Source organism: Eumetopias jubatus, unplaced genomic scaffold, assembly GCF_037043125.1.
Source record: "Eumetopias jubatus isolate StellerSeaLion01/CBP00866 unplaced genomic scaffold, mEumJub1_p1.0 scaffold_15, whole genome shotgun sequence".
In the NCBI taxonomy this organism is placed as follows: Eukaryota; Metazoa; Chordata; class Mammalia; order Carnivora; family Otariidae; genus Eumetopias; species Eumetopias jubatus.
In genome coordinates this window covers 61,806,899-61,824,224 of record NW_028274821.1, presented here as the reverse complement: position 1 = coordinate 61,824,224, position 17,326 = coordinate 61,806,899, and the positions used below count along the sequence as shown (strand labels likewise).

General features: G+C 48.3%; 1 protein-coding gene across 1 annotated transcript; it reads right to left on the bottom strand.

The window, feature by feature from the left end:
* Window positions 1–15,093: 15,093 nt before the first annotated feature.
* On the bottom strand, window positions 15,094–16,206 carry FOXE1 (forkhead box E1). Its single transcript, XM_028108646.2, has one exon. It carries the CDS (start codon window positions 16,204–16,206, stop codon window positions 15,094–15,096), a length of 1,113 nt encoding a protein of 370 aa, XP_027964447.1.
* Window positions 16,207–17,326: the final 1,120 nt, after the last annotated feature.

Sequence of the window (17,326 nt, the reverse complement as noted above, 5' to 3'; positions counted from 1 at the left end):
TTGCAAACACGAAACCAGCAGTACAAGAAATATTGAAAGGGGTCCTCTAAGCAAAGAGAGAGCCTAAAAGTAACATATACCAAAAAGGAACAGAGACAATGTACAGTAACAGTCACCTTACAGGCAATACAATGGCACTAAATTAATATCTTTCAATAGTTACCCTGAATGTAAATGGGCTAAATGCCCCAATCAAAAGGCACAGGGTATCAGATTGGATTAAAAAAAAAAAACAAGACCCATCAATATGCTGTGTGCAAGAGGCTCACTTTAGACCCAAAGACACCTCCAGATTGAAAGTGAGCAGGTGGAAAACCATTTACCATGCTAATGGACATCAAAAGAAAGCTGGGGTGGCAATCCTTATATCAGACAAATTAGATTTTAAACCAAAGACTATAATAAGAGACGAGGAAGGACACTATATCCTACTTAAAGGGTCTATCCAACAAGAAGATCTAACAATTGTAAATATCTATGCCCCTAACATGGGAACAGCCAATTATATAAGCCAATACATAACAAAGTCAAAGAAACACATTGACAACAATACAGTAATAGTAGGGGACTTTAACACCCCCCTCCTCACTGAAATGGACAGATCATCTAAGCAAAAGATCAACAAGGAAATAAAGACTTTAAATGACACACTGGACCAAGTGGACTTCATAGATATATTCAGAACATTCCACCCCAAAGCAACAGAATACACATTCTTCTCTAGTGCCCATGGAACATTCTCCAGAATAGATCACGTCCTGGGTCACAAATCAGGTCTCAACCTGTACCAAAAGATTGGGATCATTCCCTGCATATTTTCAGACCACAGTGCTTTGAAACTAGAACTCAGTCACAAGAGGAAAGCTGGAAAGAACTCAAATACATGGAGGCTAAAGAGCATCCTACTAAAGAATGAATGGGTCAACCAGGAAATTAAAGAAGAATTTTAAAAATTCATGGGAACAAATGAAAATGAAAACACAACTGTTTAGAATCTTTGGGATGCAGCAAAGGCAGTCGTAAGAGGAAAGTGTATAGCAATACAAGCCTTTCTCAAGAAATAAGAAATCTTGGTCTCAAATACACAACCTAACCCTACACCTAAAGGCCCTGAAGAAAGAACAGCAAATAAAGCCTAAACCCAGCAGGAGAAGAGAAATAATAAAGATCAGAGCAGAAATCAATGAAATAGAAACCAAAAGAACAGTAGAACAGATCAACGAAAGTAGGAGCTGGTTCTTTGAAAGAATTAATAAGATTGATAAACCCCTGGCCAGACTTATCAAAAAGAAAAGAGAAAGGACCCAAATAAATAAAATCATGAATGAAAGAGGAGAGATCACAACCAATACCAAAGAAATACAAACAATTATAATAATGTATTATGAACAACTATATACCAGCAAATTAGATAATCTGGAAGAAATGGATGCATTTCTATAGAAGTATAAACTACCAAAACTGAACCAGGAAGAAATAAAAAATCTGAACAGACCGATAACCACTAAGGAAATTGAAGCAGTAATAAAAAATCTCCCAAAAAACAAGAGCCCAGGGCCAGATGGCTTCCCAGGGGAATTCTACCAAACATTTAATGAAGAATTAATACCTATTCTTCTGAAACTGTTCCAAAAAATAGAAATGGAAGGAAAACTTCCAAACTCATTTTATGAGACCAGCATTACCTTGATCCCAAAACCAGAAAAAGGCCCCATCAAAAAGGAAAATTACAGGCCAATATCCCTGATGAACATGGATGCAAAAATCTCACCAAAATACTAGCCAATAGGATCCAACTGTACATTAAAAGGATTATTCACCACGACCAAGTGGGATTTTTTCCTGGGCTGCAACGTTGGTTCAACATCCACAAATCAATGTGATACAATACATTAATAAAAGAAAGAACAAGAACCATATGATCCTCTCAATAGATGCAGAAAAAGCATTTGACAAAGTACAGCATCCTTTCTTGATTAAAACTCTTCAGAGTGTAAGGATAGAGGGTACATACCTCAATATCATAAAAGCCATCTATGAAAAACCCACAGCGAATATCATTCTCAGTCGGGGAAAAACTGAGAGCTTTCCCCCTAAGGTCAGGACCACGGCAGGGATGTCATGTCCATTATCACCACTGCTATTCAACATAGTACTAGAAGTCCTAGCCACAGCAATCAGACAACAAAAAGAAATAAAAGGCATCTGAATCAGCAAAAAAAAAAAGTCAAATTCTCACTCTTTGCAGATGATATGATACTTTATGTGGAAAACCCAAAAGACTCCACCCCAAAACTTCTAGAACTCATATAGGAATTCAATAAAGTGGCAGGATATAAAATCAATGCACAGAAATCAGTTGCATTTACATACACCAACAACAAGACAGAAGAAAGAGAAATTAAGGAGTCGATCCCATTTACAATTGCACCCAAAACCGTAAGATACCTAGGAATAAATCTAACCAAAGAGGCAAAGAATCTGTACTCAGAAAACTATAAAATAATCATGAAAGAAATTGAGGAAGACACACAAAAAATGGAAAAATATTCCATGTTCATGGATTGGAAGAACAAATATTGTGAAGATGTCAATGCTACCTAGAGCAATCTACACATTTAATGCAATCCCTATCAAAATACCATCCACTTTTTTCAAAGAAATGGAACAAATAATCTAAAATTTGTATGGAACCAGAAAAGACCCTGAATAGCCAGAGGAATGTTGAAAAAGCAAAGCAAAGGTGGTGGCATCACAATTCCGGACTTCAAGCTCTATTACAAGGCTATAATCACCAAGACAGTATGGTACTGGCACAAAAATAGACACATAGATCAATGGAACAGAATAGAGAGCCCAGAAATGGACCCTCAACTCTATGGTCAACTAATCTTCAACAAAGCAGGAAAGAATGTCCAATGGAAAAAAGACAGTCTCTTCAACAAATGGTGTTGGGAAAATTGGACAGCCACATGCAGAAGAATGAAACTGGACCATTTCCTTACACCACACACAAAAGTAGACTCAAAATGGATGAAACACCTAAATGTGAGATAAGAGTCCATCAAAATCCTTGAGAACACAGGAAGCAACCTCTTCGACCTCAGCCACAGCAACTTCTTCCTAGAAACATTGCCAAAGGCAAGGAAGCAAGGGCAAAAATGAACTATTGGGACTTCATCAAGATAAGCTTCTGCACAGCAAAGGAAACAGTCAACAAAACCAAAAGACAACCGACAGAATGGGAGAAGATATTTGCAAATGACATAAGAAATAAAGGGCTATTATCCAAAATCTATAAGGAACTTATCAAACTCAACACCCAGAGAACAAATAATCCAATCAAGAAATGGGCAGAAGACATGAACAGACATTTTTCCAATGAAGACGTCCAAATGGCCAACAGACACATGAAAAAGTGCTCAACATCGCTCGGCATCAGGGAAATCCAAATCAAAACCTCAATGAGATACCACCTCACACCAGTCAGAGTGGCTAAAATTAACAAGTCAGGAAACGACAGATGCTGATGGGGATGCGGAGAAAGGGGAACCCTCTTACACTGTTGGTGGGAATGCAAGCTGGTGCAGCCACTCTGGAAAACAGTATGGAGATTCCTCAAAAAGTTGAAAATAGAGCTACTGTACAACCCAGCAATTGCTCTACTGGGTATTTACGCCAAAGATACAAATGTAGTGATCCGAAGGTGTATGTGCACCCCAATGTTTATATCAGCAATGTCCACCATAGCCAAACTATGGAAAGAGCCCAGATGTTCATCAACAGATGAATGTATAAAGAAGATGTGGTATATATATATATATATATATATATATATATATATATATATATACACACACAATGGAATATTATGCAGCCATCAAAAAACCCCCAAAATCTTGCCATTTGCAATGACGTGGATAGAACTAGGGGGTATTATGCTAAGCGAAATAAGTCAATCAGAGGAAAAACATGTATCATATGATCTCATTGATATGAGGAATTCTTAATCTCAGGAAACAAAGTGAGGGTTGCTGGAGTGGTGGGGGGTGGGAGGGATGGGGTGACTGGGTGATAGACATTGGGGAGGGTATATGCTATGGTGAGCGCTGTGAATTGTGTAAGATTGATGAATCACAGACCTGTACCTCTGAAACAAATAATATGTTATATGTTAAAAAAAAAGATAGTAGGAAGGGAAAAATGAAGGGGGGGAATCGGAAGGGGAGATGAACCATAAGAGGCTATGGACTCTGAGAAACAAACTGAGGGTTCTAGAGGGGAGGGGAATGGGAGGTGGGTTAACCTGGTGATGGGTATTAAAGAGGGCATGTATGGAATGGAGCACTGGGTGTTATACGCAAACTATGAATCATGGAACACTACATCAAAAACTAATGATGTAATGAATGGTGATTAACATAATATAATAAAAAAAACTAATGAATCACTGAACTCCACCTCTGAAACTAATAATACCCTATATGTTAATTAATTGAATTTAAATAAAATAAAATTTTAAAAAAAGAAGTGATTTTCTTATAGACAGCTATATTAATTTCCTATAGCTGCTAAACCAAATTACCACAACCTTGGTGACCATGTATGTATTCCAGTTCTGGAGGTCAGAATTCCCAAGTCAGTTTCACTGGGTTAAAATCAAAGTGTTGGCATGGCTGATGCCTTCTGGAGGCTCTGGGGGAGAATCCATTATTTGTCTAACTTCTAGAGCCTACTAGTATTCCTTGGTTCATGGCCACATCACTTCACATGTATCAGTTATCTAGTGCTGCATAACAAATTACCTCAAAACTTAGTGGCTTAAAACAATTACATTTATCAGGGCACCTGGATGGCTTAGTTGGTTAAGCATCTGCCTTAGGCTCAGATCATGATCGCAGGGTCCTGGGATTGAGCCTCACGTCAGGTTCCCCACTCAGCAGGGAGTCTGCTTGTCTCTCTCCCCCTGACCCTCCCCCTGCTTGTGCTCTCTCTCTCTCTCGAATAAATAAATAAAATCTTCAAAAAAAAAACAGTTATATTTGTCATCTCACAGTTTCTCTGGCCCTCTTCTTCAGGATCATGTACAAGCCTGCAGTTGTCTCAAGATTTGACTAAGAAGGATTCACTTCCTAGCTCACTCACTTGTTTGCTGGCGGGATTAGTTCTTTACTGTTGGACTAAAGTCTAAGTTCCTCATAAGTTCCTTAGTTCCTTACCATCCGGGTGTCTCCATCCAGCATTTAAAACATGGCATTTTTCTTCATTAGAGCAAATAAGAGAGGGAGTGCTAGCAAGGCAGAAGTCACCTTTTGTGACCTAATGAAGGGGACCTCCTATGATTTTTGCCATATCCTGTTCATTAGAAGCAAGCCACTAGGTCCAACCCACACTTATGGGGGTGGGTGGAAACTACACAGGCTGTGAATACCAGGTTAGGGGATCTTTAGGAGCCTTGTCAGAAGCTGCCATCACACTGTGTGACTATATGGAGCAGGTAGGAGGGACGGATGGAGTATGAGACACATCATGCCTGAGACAGCCATTGGTACTCCATCTGGAAGGTGAATATAATAAGTTGTGGACAGAGGGCAAGGGCTTGGGTATTCAGGCTATCATTGGGCCCAGATCTGGGTAGGTACTAGCCCTAAGCCCCTCTAGACCCAGGCTGAGTACCAAGGTGGGGGTTGACTTTCCTCCTTCTTGCTACCAAGCCACATTCTTAGGTTTGCATACTGTGAGCAACCACTGCAGGCAAGGCACAATGCCAGGCACAGCATTATACCTGGGCAAGTAATGCTCTGGGGTATCCATTCATTTGCAAAAATTCATCGTATAACAGCAAGAGCACCAGGTCACAAGTCTAGTGGGATCCACCCTACTTGCCCATGCCTTCTCTTTGGGCTTCAGTTCTTCATGTTCACTTTGGGGTCGCTTTGAGGGCTTTATGAAATAATGACATGGAAGGCCTTGGAAATAAACTATCACACTACAGTTATCAAAAACTTTCACATTATGCACTTCCATCCTCATTTTGCATTCAGGGGAGAGGGACTCAGACTCAACCAAATGTTATGCTAAAGAGACACAGGAGGCCACCTGATTGCTCCCAGCCACACACATCTACCCAGTGTATAGATGAGACTATCGAAGACAAGAGACTCGCCCAAGATCACACACAAAGTTGGTGGCTATGGATGGGTGAGGCCATGAGGCTTTTGACTTCTAGTGTAGTGCTTCTCTCAGAACCAGGAGCCTTATGATGCAAAGTGTTATCTCTTAGAAGCTCTGGTGCCTGACTGCCTGGCTTCAAACCCTGCTCCCCCTATTTTCTAGTTCGTGGTCAGTATCTACCGGGGGTGCTGTGAAGACTAGAAAGCACCAAACAGTGCCTGCCACGGAGCTCACCGAATATGAGCCATTGTCATTGATATTAGAGAAGGAAGGCAGTGTTGTGTCCTTTTTATTGCTAGGGAAGATGAGGCTGAGACTTACCTAGGTGCTGGAGCCAGGACTTGAGCCGGAACTTTTCTGACAAAAGGAGGCAGCCTCTCAGAAAGCAGGAAAGTACCAAACGTTGGTAAGATTTGACTGTTATTAATAATACACCATAGACTACAGGTTCGTTTCATGCATGTGTGTATAATGTACAGGGGGCGTTGGAGGCAGCCCGGGTTTCCTGAGGATGAATTCAGGAGAAAATTTCAAAATGAGACCTAAAAACCCCTTGCTAAGAAGTGAGGTTACTGCCAGGGCATCAAACTTACGGGGCCAGTCCACCTTGCAATAATGTTTTAGGAAAGCTGTTTATGTTCATTGTAGTTTGGGATTTGGGTGGAAAGACTGTTTCAGTTCTGGGGTTTTGCTCTCCTATCGGCCCGGCTGCAGGCCCAGACGGGTCCCTGTTGGAAGGAAGTCAGCCCTCCTCCTCCCAAGGAGGAAGGGCCCTCCTGTCTGTGGTCGGGCAGCATTGTACTTGCTGGATTCCAGGCTGTCAGTCTCACGGCAGCACTCCCAGGACGCTTAGCCTGTAGATTGTTTTGTTAGGTTTCTCCTACAGTTAATTTGGAAATTACCCAGATGCCCACAGCCTCTCCCAGGTGTTCTGTAAACTATGGGCCTGATCCTGCAGCCTGCGCCTTGGTGGGACCACTGGTGGCTGGAGCTGGGAGGGTACCATGTCTGTCTGCCATGGTAGGGCACATTCTAAGCAAGAGCCGGTCCCCTTCGGCTATAGCACTAACTGTCCTACCTTGTAGACTCTGAAGCAACCAGATACACACACTTCACAGACATTGTCTTTAAGCCACACACACCCTGTAGAGGTAAGTCAGGGGCGTGTGGAGGCTCTACCCCACTCAGAGGCCCAGAGAGAGAGGACTTCCCTGGAGCTCCAGTCAAAACCAACAGGCAAGTCTCCCGATTCCCATATCCCAGGAGGAAAAAATCCTCAGACATCTGATTCATTTTGCTGTAGACGTGGCTTGAGTCTCTCCCATATAGAGGGTCACGTGACCTTGAGCTTGTTCTCTTCTTGGACCTCAGTTGCTTCATCTGAAAAAAGGCAGCTGAAACCTGCTGCTTCGTGGGGCAGTTGGGAGGATCCAAAGGGATAACATGTGTGGAAGTGCTTGGTACACCCTGAACACAGCCACTCTTCCATAATGTCAGGGTTAGAAACAGTCAGTTCCGCCATTGCCCACCCACTTGGAGCTGGGGAACGGCGATGGCATGAGAGAGCCTCGGACAGGGTCTAAGATGTTAGCTTACTGGGCAACCACAGAAAGTGACCTTCCTTAGTCCTTGGTTTCTCCTTCTATAAGATGAGGATGGAACTAGACAACTTTTCAGCTGTGAGTTTATAAGAATAGCAAAGGAAATCTCAAAGGGAATAAACTAAGAATCAGTTTTTCCCCCTGACTCATAAGGGTCACCCTCTGTATCAGTTAGGATGCATCTGGCTGCAAGTAACAGAAAGCCCAAGGAAAAGCAGCTTAAACTTGGAGGACATTTGTTATCTCAATAGGTGCCCAAAGCTATAATGACTCATTCCAGCATAGGTTCTTTCAGCAGCTCAGTAATGTCACCAGGCACAGAGGTTCTTCCCATCTTTCTGCTCCTCCGTCCTCAGCAGGTTGGTTTGTTCTCATGGGCTGGCACCCTCCAGGTCCAAAGTGGTGACCGCACTTCCAGGAGTCACACTCAAACAATAGTCCAAGAAAGAAAAGGACTGTTTCTCTTCCCTCTTTTTCAGAACAAAGAAATGTTCCTTAGAAGCCCTCAGTACACTTTTCTGGGTATCCCATTGGCTTGGAAAGTATCCTGTGGCCATTTCTAAGTAATTCCTGGCAAGAGTGATGGAATTATCACCATGGTTACTGTAGACAAATCCACACTGAACCCATGGGTACTCCAAGCAGTAAGACTTCCCCGAAAACACATGACCAACTGAACCCTGGACAAAATCAGTCTTATGAGCAAAAAAGGGGGAAGTTGGCTCGGTAGATGACTAGCTGTGTCTGGTACACTTTCTTGAATATGGCAGAAAGAAGGTGTACTATTGTATTTCTCTCCAGAGTTTCCGCTGTGTGGTTGTTTTCAATGTCTTCCACTTGACTGCTCGTATTAAACCTAATGTTCCCCTGGTGTAAGAAACCCTTCACAGGACTGCTCATGGACACACCATGCTTCTGCTCTCAGCCCCTCTCTGGTCCTGAGGTCTGGACCTCTGAGAGAGAGTGAGCTGATCTGTGGCTGTTTGATCTGGGGCACACAGGGGAGTGTCTGAGGGGAGCAGTGGAGGGAGCAGGGAGCCCTGTCGGGAGGCTGGTACTGTAATTGAGGAGAGAGATGACAGAGGCCCCTACTGGGTTGGTGGCCTTAGAAGTCCCAAGGTAGCATGAGATTAAGAGGTAGTAGTCAGAACAAATTCATGATGATAGGAACACAGAGGGGTGTCTGGGGAACAGCAACAGGTGGGTTAGCTGGAGCCTAGAGGTGCAGGAAGGGTAGCTATGGGAGGAGAGGCTGGGAAAGGGGTTGGCATAGGTATCATGGAGGGTCCTGAGTGCCAGGTGAGGCGTTTGGGCTTTCTGCTGTAGACATCAAGAAACTTTTCCCAAAGGACTAAAGTTTGGCTTCAGGAAGTGAAGCTGGTGGTGGGAGCAGAATGGAGAGGAGGCAGGAACACCCATGCAGAGGCCCTGGTTGGCTGCTGGGGAGGGTAGAGGGAGAGTTAGGCCCTATGAGGCGGTGGTTCTCACACTTTATCTCTTGACTGCTGAGTGCCTCCGTGCCTGAAAAACCATGAGGCTTGGCTCTGCCCACACTCCTGCGAGAAGCTGCTCCAGTTTTCAGATAGCAAGATAAGCTGGTGCTCTACACCAGGGCTGAGATCCACCCTGATTCTGGCTTCCCAATCTCTTCCTTACCTTGGGAGGGGCTGACAGTTGATCCCTGGGCCTCCCAGCCTACGTGCTTCTGCACCTGGTTAACTCTGGGCTGAGCTGGAAATCTGAGCCTCAGCTCAGAAAAGGGGTTGTGGGCCTGGCAGAGGGTCTCGGGGAACTCTGTAGGGAGCAGTCATCCTATCCTGAGGTGGAGTAGCAAAGGCCATTCCAGGAGCTCTGCAAAGGCCAGCTTTGGCCTCACCTGGGGAGAGGAGATGCCAGAGAGAGGGCAGGGACAGACCAGACACCAAACTTGATAAAGGAATTCCTATCCTCTCTTGCCCCACCTGTCCGCACCATTTTTTCTTCAGTTCAGTTTTTGATTTAGTTCACTGCTCAGTTTAGGCTGAGAAGCACCAGCCACACTGCTTTCCCTCTAGGTAGTTCTAAGCTATGTATTCAACCCATCCCAGCCCAGTTTACCAGTTCATCCAGTGGAGGCCCTAACAGGTAAGTCTTCCAAGGTGCAGTCCACCCCAACCCCCAGCTCCCACCTTTATCACACCCCCATCTGATTACTTCCATCTCCACATTGCCTTTTATTAAGATGATAATCAAATGCTATCCCCCTTGGGGTAGGCATAGGTTCTACTCCTGCTTGGACACTACAGCTCTGAGAGCTTGGGTAAGTCACGTACTCTTTCTTTAGCTCTCTAGAAGCTCTCACACACTCACGGTATTCCTCTTATTGAGAACGCCTGTGAGCATTGAGATGAGAGTCCTGGTTCTGCCAGTGAGTTGCTGTATGATCCTGGGCTCCATCCAGCCCCATTCTTCATGGGACATGCCCTCTGTCTGAACTGCTTTTCATCAGGGACATTTTTTCCTTAGTTACCAGGAGTCAGCTCTTCTCAGGAACAAAATGAGCATGGAAACCAAATTCTCCTGAAAGGTGTGTATTTGAGGCAGGACAGGATTCATTAGGATCTTAGGCTGTCCAAGGGGTACTTAAAAGCTCTACTAGAGGGTCCCTTGGCCAGGACAGACTCAGAGATGGGGGCTCCTTCCTGCTGGCTGCTGTGTCCCAAGAAGAGAGCATTCTTTTTCTTCTAAACTCCCAACTACTCCCAGATTTGGGGCTGGAGCTGAGGGAACAGAGGCCAAGTTTATTCTATACTTGGGCAATGACTACTGCTTCGGGAGGGTATAAAGACCAGAACCCAAGATCTCCAAAGTGCCTCAGCTAGGAGTCAGGAGCCTGGGTTCCTGCCCTGGCTCTAACTGGCACCCCAGCTTTCAAGATGCTTTCAGGTATACCCTCATTGAATGCCATGTCACAGTTCACCCATAAGGCTGGGGACATGAGGTGAGACGCACTGTAGGGTTCTGGAGCTAGATTCCAAGACTCGGAAAGGATACCCCAGGGAGGAGATGAAGTGAGATGAAGTGCTCCACCCCCGCCTTCCCCTCTTGCAGCCCAGCCCTCTCCTCTGGGCAGCCAGAGCCTCAAAGTAGCACTGTATCACTGCTTGGGGCTCTTGGTCAGAAACCTGACTCCTGGAAGTTACTCTGGGATCTCTGATCTCGACAACATAACACATTTTTTTTCATTTCTCTAAATGTCTCCCTCTTTGCCTAGGGCATATGAATCACCTGAGGGTCTTGCTGAAATGCAGGTCCTGGTCCAAAGATCTGGGGTAGGGCCTGAGATTCTGCATTTGTAGTGAGCTCCCAGGGGATGTCCATGCAGCTGGTCTATGGCCACACTTGCAGTTGCAAGGCTTCAGTCTCCTTTGTAAGACAACAAAAATGGGGGAGAAAAAAAAAGATGGGGAGCGCATCCTGGCCCTTGCATCTGGGATTCAAGTGACCCAGAAGTGACCCAAGTGACCCAGAACAGAGAAGATCAAGAATGTGAGAGTAAAAGGGACCTGCCACCTAGTTTTGTAGATTGTAAAAATGAGGCCTACTCAGTGCAGGAAGGAACTTGTTCAAGATCTCACAGCCTTTCAGTGCAAAGGTTGATACTTAGGCCTCCTGCATAGGAAAAATAAAAAGGAAAACTGGAAGATACTCATTGAGGTGTTTTCTGTGCTTTCTCTGGGCAAACCATGGATTCCTTTGATTTCTTTCTTTCTAACTTGGTTTTGTTTTTTGGTTTTTTCTTTTACAATGAAGATGTACCAATTTTTGTAAAAAGAAAAACATTTAATAAAAAGAAAATTCTCACAAAGTTCTTAGTAAATGAGATTATGTTTATGAACTGTGCTGGGTAAACTGTAACAATACGTCAGCTTCATGTCATGGGTGTGTAATTCAGCTTAAACTATCCTGAATTTATTTCAACGACGGTACTCTTATTCCTCTGGGCATACGAATCATGGAGATGGGGAAGAAGGCCAAAGCCAGTTACCATCCACAACCACCGCTAGCAGCTTCCTGCTCCCCCTTCGCCTCTGTGTCCAGACACTTCCCCCAAACACTGGCCGCGGGAATCTTTCCCCTTAAATTGGGGGAAAAGGTTCCCTAATCCGTTTTCGTAGTAAACGACCTCAGGCCAAGTCTGCTTTTGTTGCTGGTTTCCTAAGCTTAATTGCAAAGTTAATTTGAAAGAAAATAAATGTTACAGCTCTGGGTCGAATTCTAATGAGCCTTGGGCAATTAGGGAAGAACGCATCTAATTACCCACAGCCCGGGGCGCCTGCACACGACGCTGGGGGTGCAGGGCCCAGAGAATGGCAAACGATTTTTCTAATTCCATAATAGGAAGAAGAAAAAAATAAAGAGAAACGCACCTCCCGTTTCTGAGCCCCCAGATGGGGGAACAGGGAGGTTCTGTTCCACGGTTTGGGGATTCTTAAGAGTTGGAATGTTCCAAAACGCTGCAGTGAAACGTTCTCAAGATCTAGAGTCCCGCGGACTGCACGTCTGCCCGCGACCCTGGCTGCGCAGCATCCGTTCCAGGCAGGCCGGGTGACGCTCGAGCTTCGGGTGTCCAAGGCCCACGAGAGGCCGAGAAGCGCTGATGCTCTGTCTTCAACCCCTTGATCCCAACCAACCCTCGCGCGTCTCCCAGTCTCTCCCGGCTGGCTCCCGCTGCACACACCCAGTTCCCTGCTCCCGGTGTCCTCCCTCTCCGGGCACAGACCCTCTTCTCGGGCATTATCTCACCTGATGTCCTAGTTGACAAAGGGCGGAAGGGAAGGGGGGAGAAGAGGGATTCACTTTCCCACCCCATCTTTCTCGCTCCCGGAGCTATACCGCGACGCTCCAGGAGGCTTCGGGATATGGCGGCGCTTTAAAAATTAAAGCCTCTCCCCCCTCCTGTGCCCAGCACTTTATAATTCACAAAGCGCTTTTCATCTCTCTTGTCTTCTTTAACTTAAGGAGGACTCTCTCAGGTGGGGGTCACACATTCCCATTCACAAATTGGACAGTGGAGAAAAAGGGACTTAAGGTTAAATGGCCAAAGCACTGGTCTTGGTAACTAAAAAACAAAGGGTCAACTCCTGCACTAACTGGGCATGTAGACCACCCTTCCCCAACCCAAATACCACAGCTGGGCTCTTGCCAGCCAAGGACAAAACTCCTGGGTGGAGGGCTCTCAATATTCCAGCTACTGCCAACTAGGCAAAGCATCTTGACTTATGGGCTGGGAGAGCCAGACTGTCGAGCTGCACATGGAGAACCTTTGAATTTCATACCGGCGAGGGTCCATATGGAGATGAGAGAGGTCCAACACCTAGACTTTTGCAAGATTCAGGCTGGAACCTGGATCAACTGGCAGCAAGGTCAGAGCTCCAGCTGCCTCCTGCCTCCAAATGGTCATTTACCATCACTGAAGTCAGGAAGGACCAGCATCTAGACCTGTAGAGTCCAATACAGTAGCCATCAGCCACAAACTGCTATTGAGCACTTGGCATGTGGCTAGTCCAAATTTAGATGAGCTCCAAGGGTAAATGCACTCCAGATTTGGGAGATTTAGTATAAAAAAAGTAAAATATCTCCACAATTTATATACTGATTATATGTTCAAATGATAGTTTGGATATATCGGGTTAAATACAATATATTAGTTAATCTCAACTGTTTTTTTTATTTTATTAATATGGCTACTAGAAAATTTTATTACACATGTAGTTTGCATTACGTTTCTATTGGACAGTACTGATTTAGACAAATACCCGTCTGGACGGAATCACATTCACATGTCTTTGTGAACAAGATAGAGCAATTCCCAAAATTAAAAATAAAAATTACGAATAGTTTTCAGTCTTCTTTCTCACACAACCCCCACCCCTTCCCTAGCAAGTTAACTACACAGAAAGGGGCTGAGTTTCTCTTGCCAGAACTCACATGATCAAAGATTTTTATTAAAACAGTTCGTCGGAACCTCGGGTTTATCTGAAAGCTGCACACTGCGCCTCTGGAGTATTTAACACTGGAAATGTTCACTCCAGAATAAAAACTTAACAAGATCTCTCAAGAGAACAGTGGGAAAGTGGTTGGATTTTCTCTGATTTTGGTCAGCTTTATGCTTACAAACGGATACAAAACAAAGTGAAAAAATCCAGTTTCTTTCTAAAGCTTCACTGACAGCCCCAATTATTTTTTCTCTTTTCTTTTCACATGGCAGAGGGTGCCAGGGGTGGAAGAGCTAGCTCCACCAACTAAAAGCTGTCACCAAAGGGCTCCCCTGAGTTCTGTGGTCTCTTTGAATTTTAGTTTGCCAATTTGGTCCAGGGTTGCTTAATGAAAAGAAACAGTGACCAGTGGACAAATTTATTTTTACCTGCCTCATTGGAAAACTAAATTTATGACCTAGCAGTAACAGCTACCAAATGATCAGCACATCATGCTCAAAAGATTCAAGAAATTATAATATAATTGCTGCCTGGAACCAATCCAGAGACTTTAGGTTAGGCGCTTGCCATGAGCTCTGTTCTTGGGAATAGGGTTAGGCCCTGGGTGGCCCACCAATCCTGCCAAATTTGCAGGGCGGCATCTAGGACGATGGGGCCCTTAAAGATCACACGGGAGTTGAATCCTGCAGCCCTCTTGTCTAACACATGGGGAAACTGGTGGTGTGGGCGATGAGACTAGGTCACACTATGGAGCTGAGGCACTCACGGTCCAGACTAAGAGCCAGGTCTGCAGTTCTCAGAGGCAGGGAAAACCAGCCCCAGGTAAAACGGAGCAGAAAGATTTCCCTCGTTATGTTTTGGGTGTTTGTTAAAGGAGGGAGGCTACTTCTTTTGCAAACGCATTCTCCACACCTTAAGGAAGGTGCTATTGGAGCCGTTTGTTGTAGCGACCTAATAAAAGGCACAAGAGGCAGAACCGTGTAAAAAGGCCCGAGTTTCTTCCAATACAGGGAAGAGTGAAGGCGTGATTCCCCACAATATGGATCCTAAACTCTGTGGGCACTGCGCTGCGCCCCCATTATCGCCAAGGACCCGCCCCATGGAATGTCAGAAAGGCATGTCCTTTGGAGCTTCGCCTTGAGGATCCTTTGTCCCAGTCCGTGGGCCACCGCAGCCCCTCCCCACCTCCTCCCATTTCCAAAGCGAACCGGGTGTGTATGTGGTGCACCGGTCCCTTCCACATGGCTCTCAATCCTCTCTCCAGTTCTGTTCTCAGGTCTCGGGGATACTCAGTTCGTGTGGACAGCCGAGGTACAGGAATTTTCGACTGTATGCTGGGCTCACATGGCGGACACATATCGATCCACACCGCCAGGATAGGGAGTCGCATGGCGAGCATGGTAGGCGCCTCCACTGCCCCCTCCGAGCTGCCCACCAGGATTATAGCAGGGCCCCAGAGCTCCGAACTGGCCGGGCGATGTGCGCCCATAGAAGTCCACTGCGGCTTCGACGCCCCCACTGCTGCCACCCGCGGAGGGCGAGGCGGGCCCCGCCAACCGGCCAGCCGCCGCAAAGAGGGCACTGCCCGCCCCTTGCGGGTACGCGCCATCCGGGCCCGCGTAGGCGGCCGCATAGGCGGAGGGGTTGGCAGGTCGGGCTCCAGCGCAGCCGGCAGGCTGGTAGCTGGTGGAGGCGGCGGAAGCGCCGGCCGAGGCAAAGGCGCAGGAACCCGCGGGCCCCGACGGCGCGGGGCCCAGTTCAGGGCTGAGCGGCCTCTCAGGCACCAGGCCGAAGACCCGGCACGGTCCTGGCGACGCAGCTGGGTAGTAGACGGGGGGCGGCGCGGCGAGCGACGGCGGGGCATAGCCTGCGTAGACGGCGCCCGGGTAAGGCGGGCGGGCAGCGGGCACCGCGCCCGGGAAGATGGCGGCGGCGGCCGCAGCGGCGGCCGCGGCGGCGGCGGCGGCCGCGTCGTGCATGTAGGCTGGGTAAGTGGAGAGGTCTGAGCGCTTGAAGCGCTTGCGGCGGCGCAAGAAGCTGCCGCTCTCGAACATGTCCTCGGCGTTGGGGTCGAGCGCCCAGTAGTTGCCCTTGCCTGGGCGGCCGGCCTCGCGCGGGATCTTGAGGAAGCAGTCGTTTAGCGTCAGATTGTGGCGGATGCTGTTCTGCCACTTTTTGGGGTTGTCGCGGTAGAAGGGGAAACGCTCCGTAATGAACTTGTAGATGCCGCCCAGCGTGAGGCGGCGCTCCGGCGCGTGCGCGATGGCCATGGCAATGAGCGCAATATAGCTGTAGGGTGGCTTTCCGCGCTGCAGGGGGCGCTTCCGCCGACGCCCGCCCGCGCCGCGACCCGCGGCCTCCGCCGGGACCCCGGGCCCAGCCTCACCGCGCTCCTCCTTCACGGCCGCCAGCGCCTCCGTCTGCGGCGGCGGCGGCCGGCTCTCAGCCGTCATGGCGCAGCCGTCCCGCGTCCCGGGTTGTCCCCGCCGCCCGCTGCTGTCGAGGGGCGGGGGCGGGCTTGGGAGGCTGTGGGGCTAGGCTGCAGGGCAAAGGGAGCGGGCGCTGGGCCCCACTGCGGAGAGCTCTGGGAGTCTTCGCGGGCTGGCACTCGGAGCACAGCTTCCCCAGCAGGGGTGCTCCGGAGGCTTGCTGCCCTCGGTTTCCGGGCTGGCTCAGTGCAGACAGAGGCTCAGGAGTGTCCCGCCCACCGACGGCTCTGCTTGTGTTCTGGAGCTCGAGGCCAGCGCCGGCAGCGCTGTTGGGACCGGGACTAGGCCCCGGTCGCGGGCTGAAGGGCCCTTTGCGCGCTGGTGCCAGACGGTCGAGGGGTCCGGAAGCAGTCCTGGGACTGGGGCGCCCGCAGCTGGTCTGTGCTTCCCGCTGATCTGAGGCTAACCGTCGAGGTCGTGCGCCCAGAGGAGGCTCCGGGCCCGAAGGCCTGAAGCGAGGGCAGTTAGTACAGGCGTGGGGCACTCCGGTGGGGGCTGCCTAGGCTGCGCCTCTGCGGCCCAGACTGCGGAGGGCAAGGAGGCGAGGTGCAGGAGTGGTGCGGGCCAGGCGGGTGGGCCGGCGACTGTTCCTCTCTTCAGCGTTGGCCTGCGGCCGCCGAAACTACAGCCGAAGCGCTCCCTAGCACACACCCGGACCGGCTCCTCCCTCTGCCGGCTTCTCCTCCTTAAAGGCGCCAGGAAGCTTGGGGCGGCGCCCCGTGCCCGCCCGCCCCCCCGACTGCCCGCCCCCTGGGCCCGGGCGCACCTCCGCAGGTGGGAGCAGCTGTGGAGGCGCGGCAGGAGCCCCACAACGTCAGAGCGGGGAGGGCTCTCGGAGATCGCCGGGGCTGGCCTCCCCTGCGCGCCGACGGGGAGACTGAGGCCTGGAGAGGCCAGGGACTGTTTCGGGAGACCTTGGCGCGGGAACTCAGCGCTTCTGGACTTTACCAGCCTCTGCAGAGGGCTGGGACCTGCAGGTGAAAAGGACGGGCTCGATTCACCTTTTTTTTTTTTTTTTTTTGTCGGGAGAGGGTGAGAAATGGCCGAGGGGGCGCTTGATTCCTGTGGGGGCAGGGGATGGGGA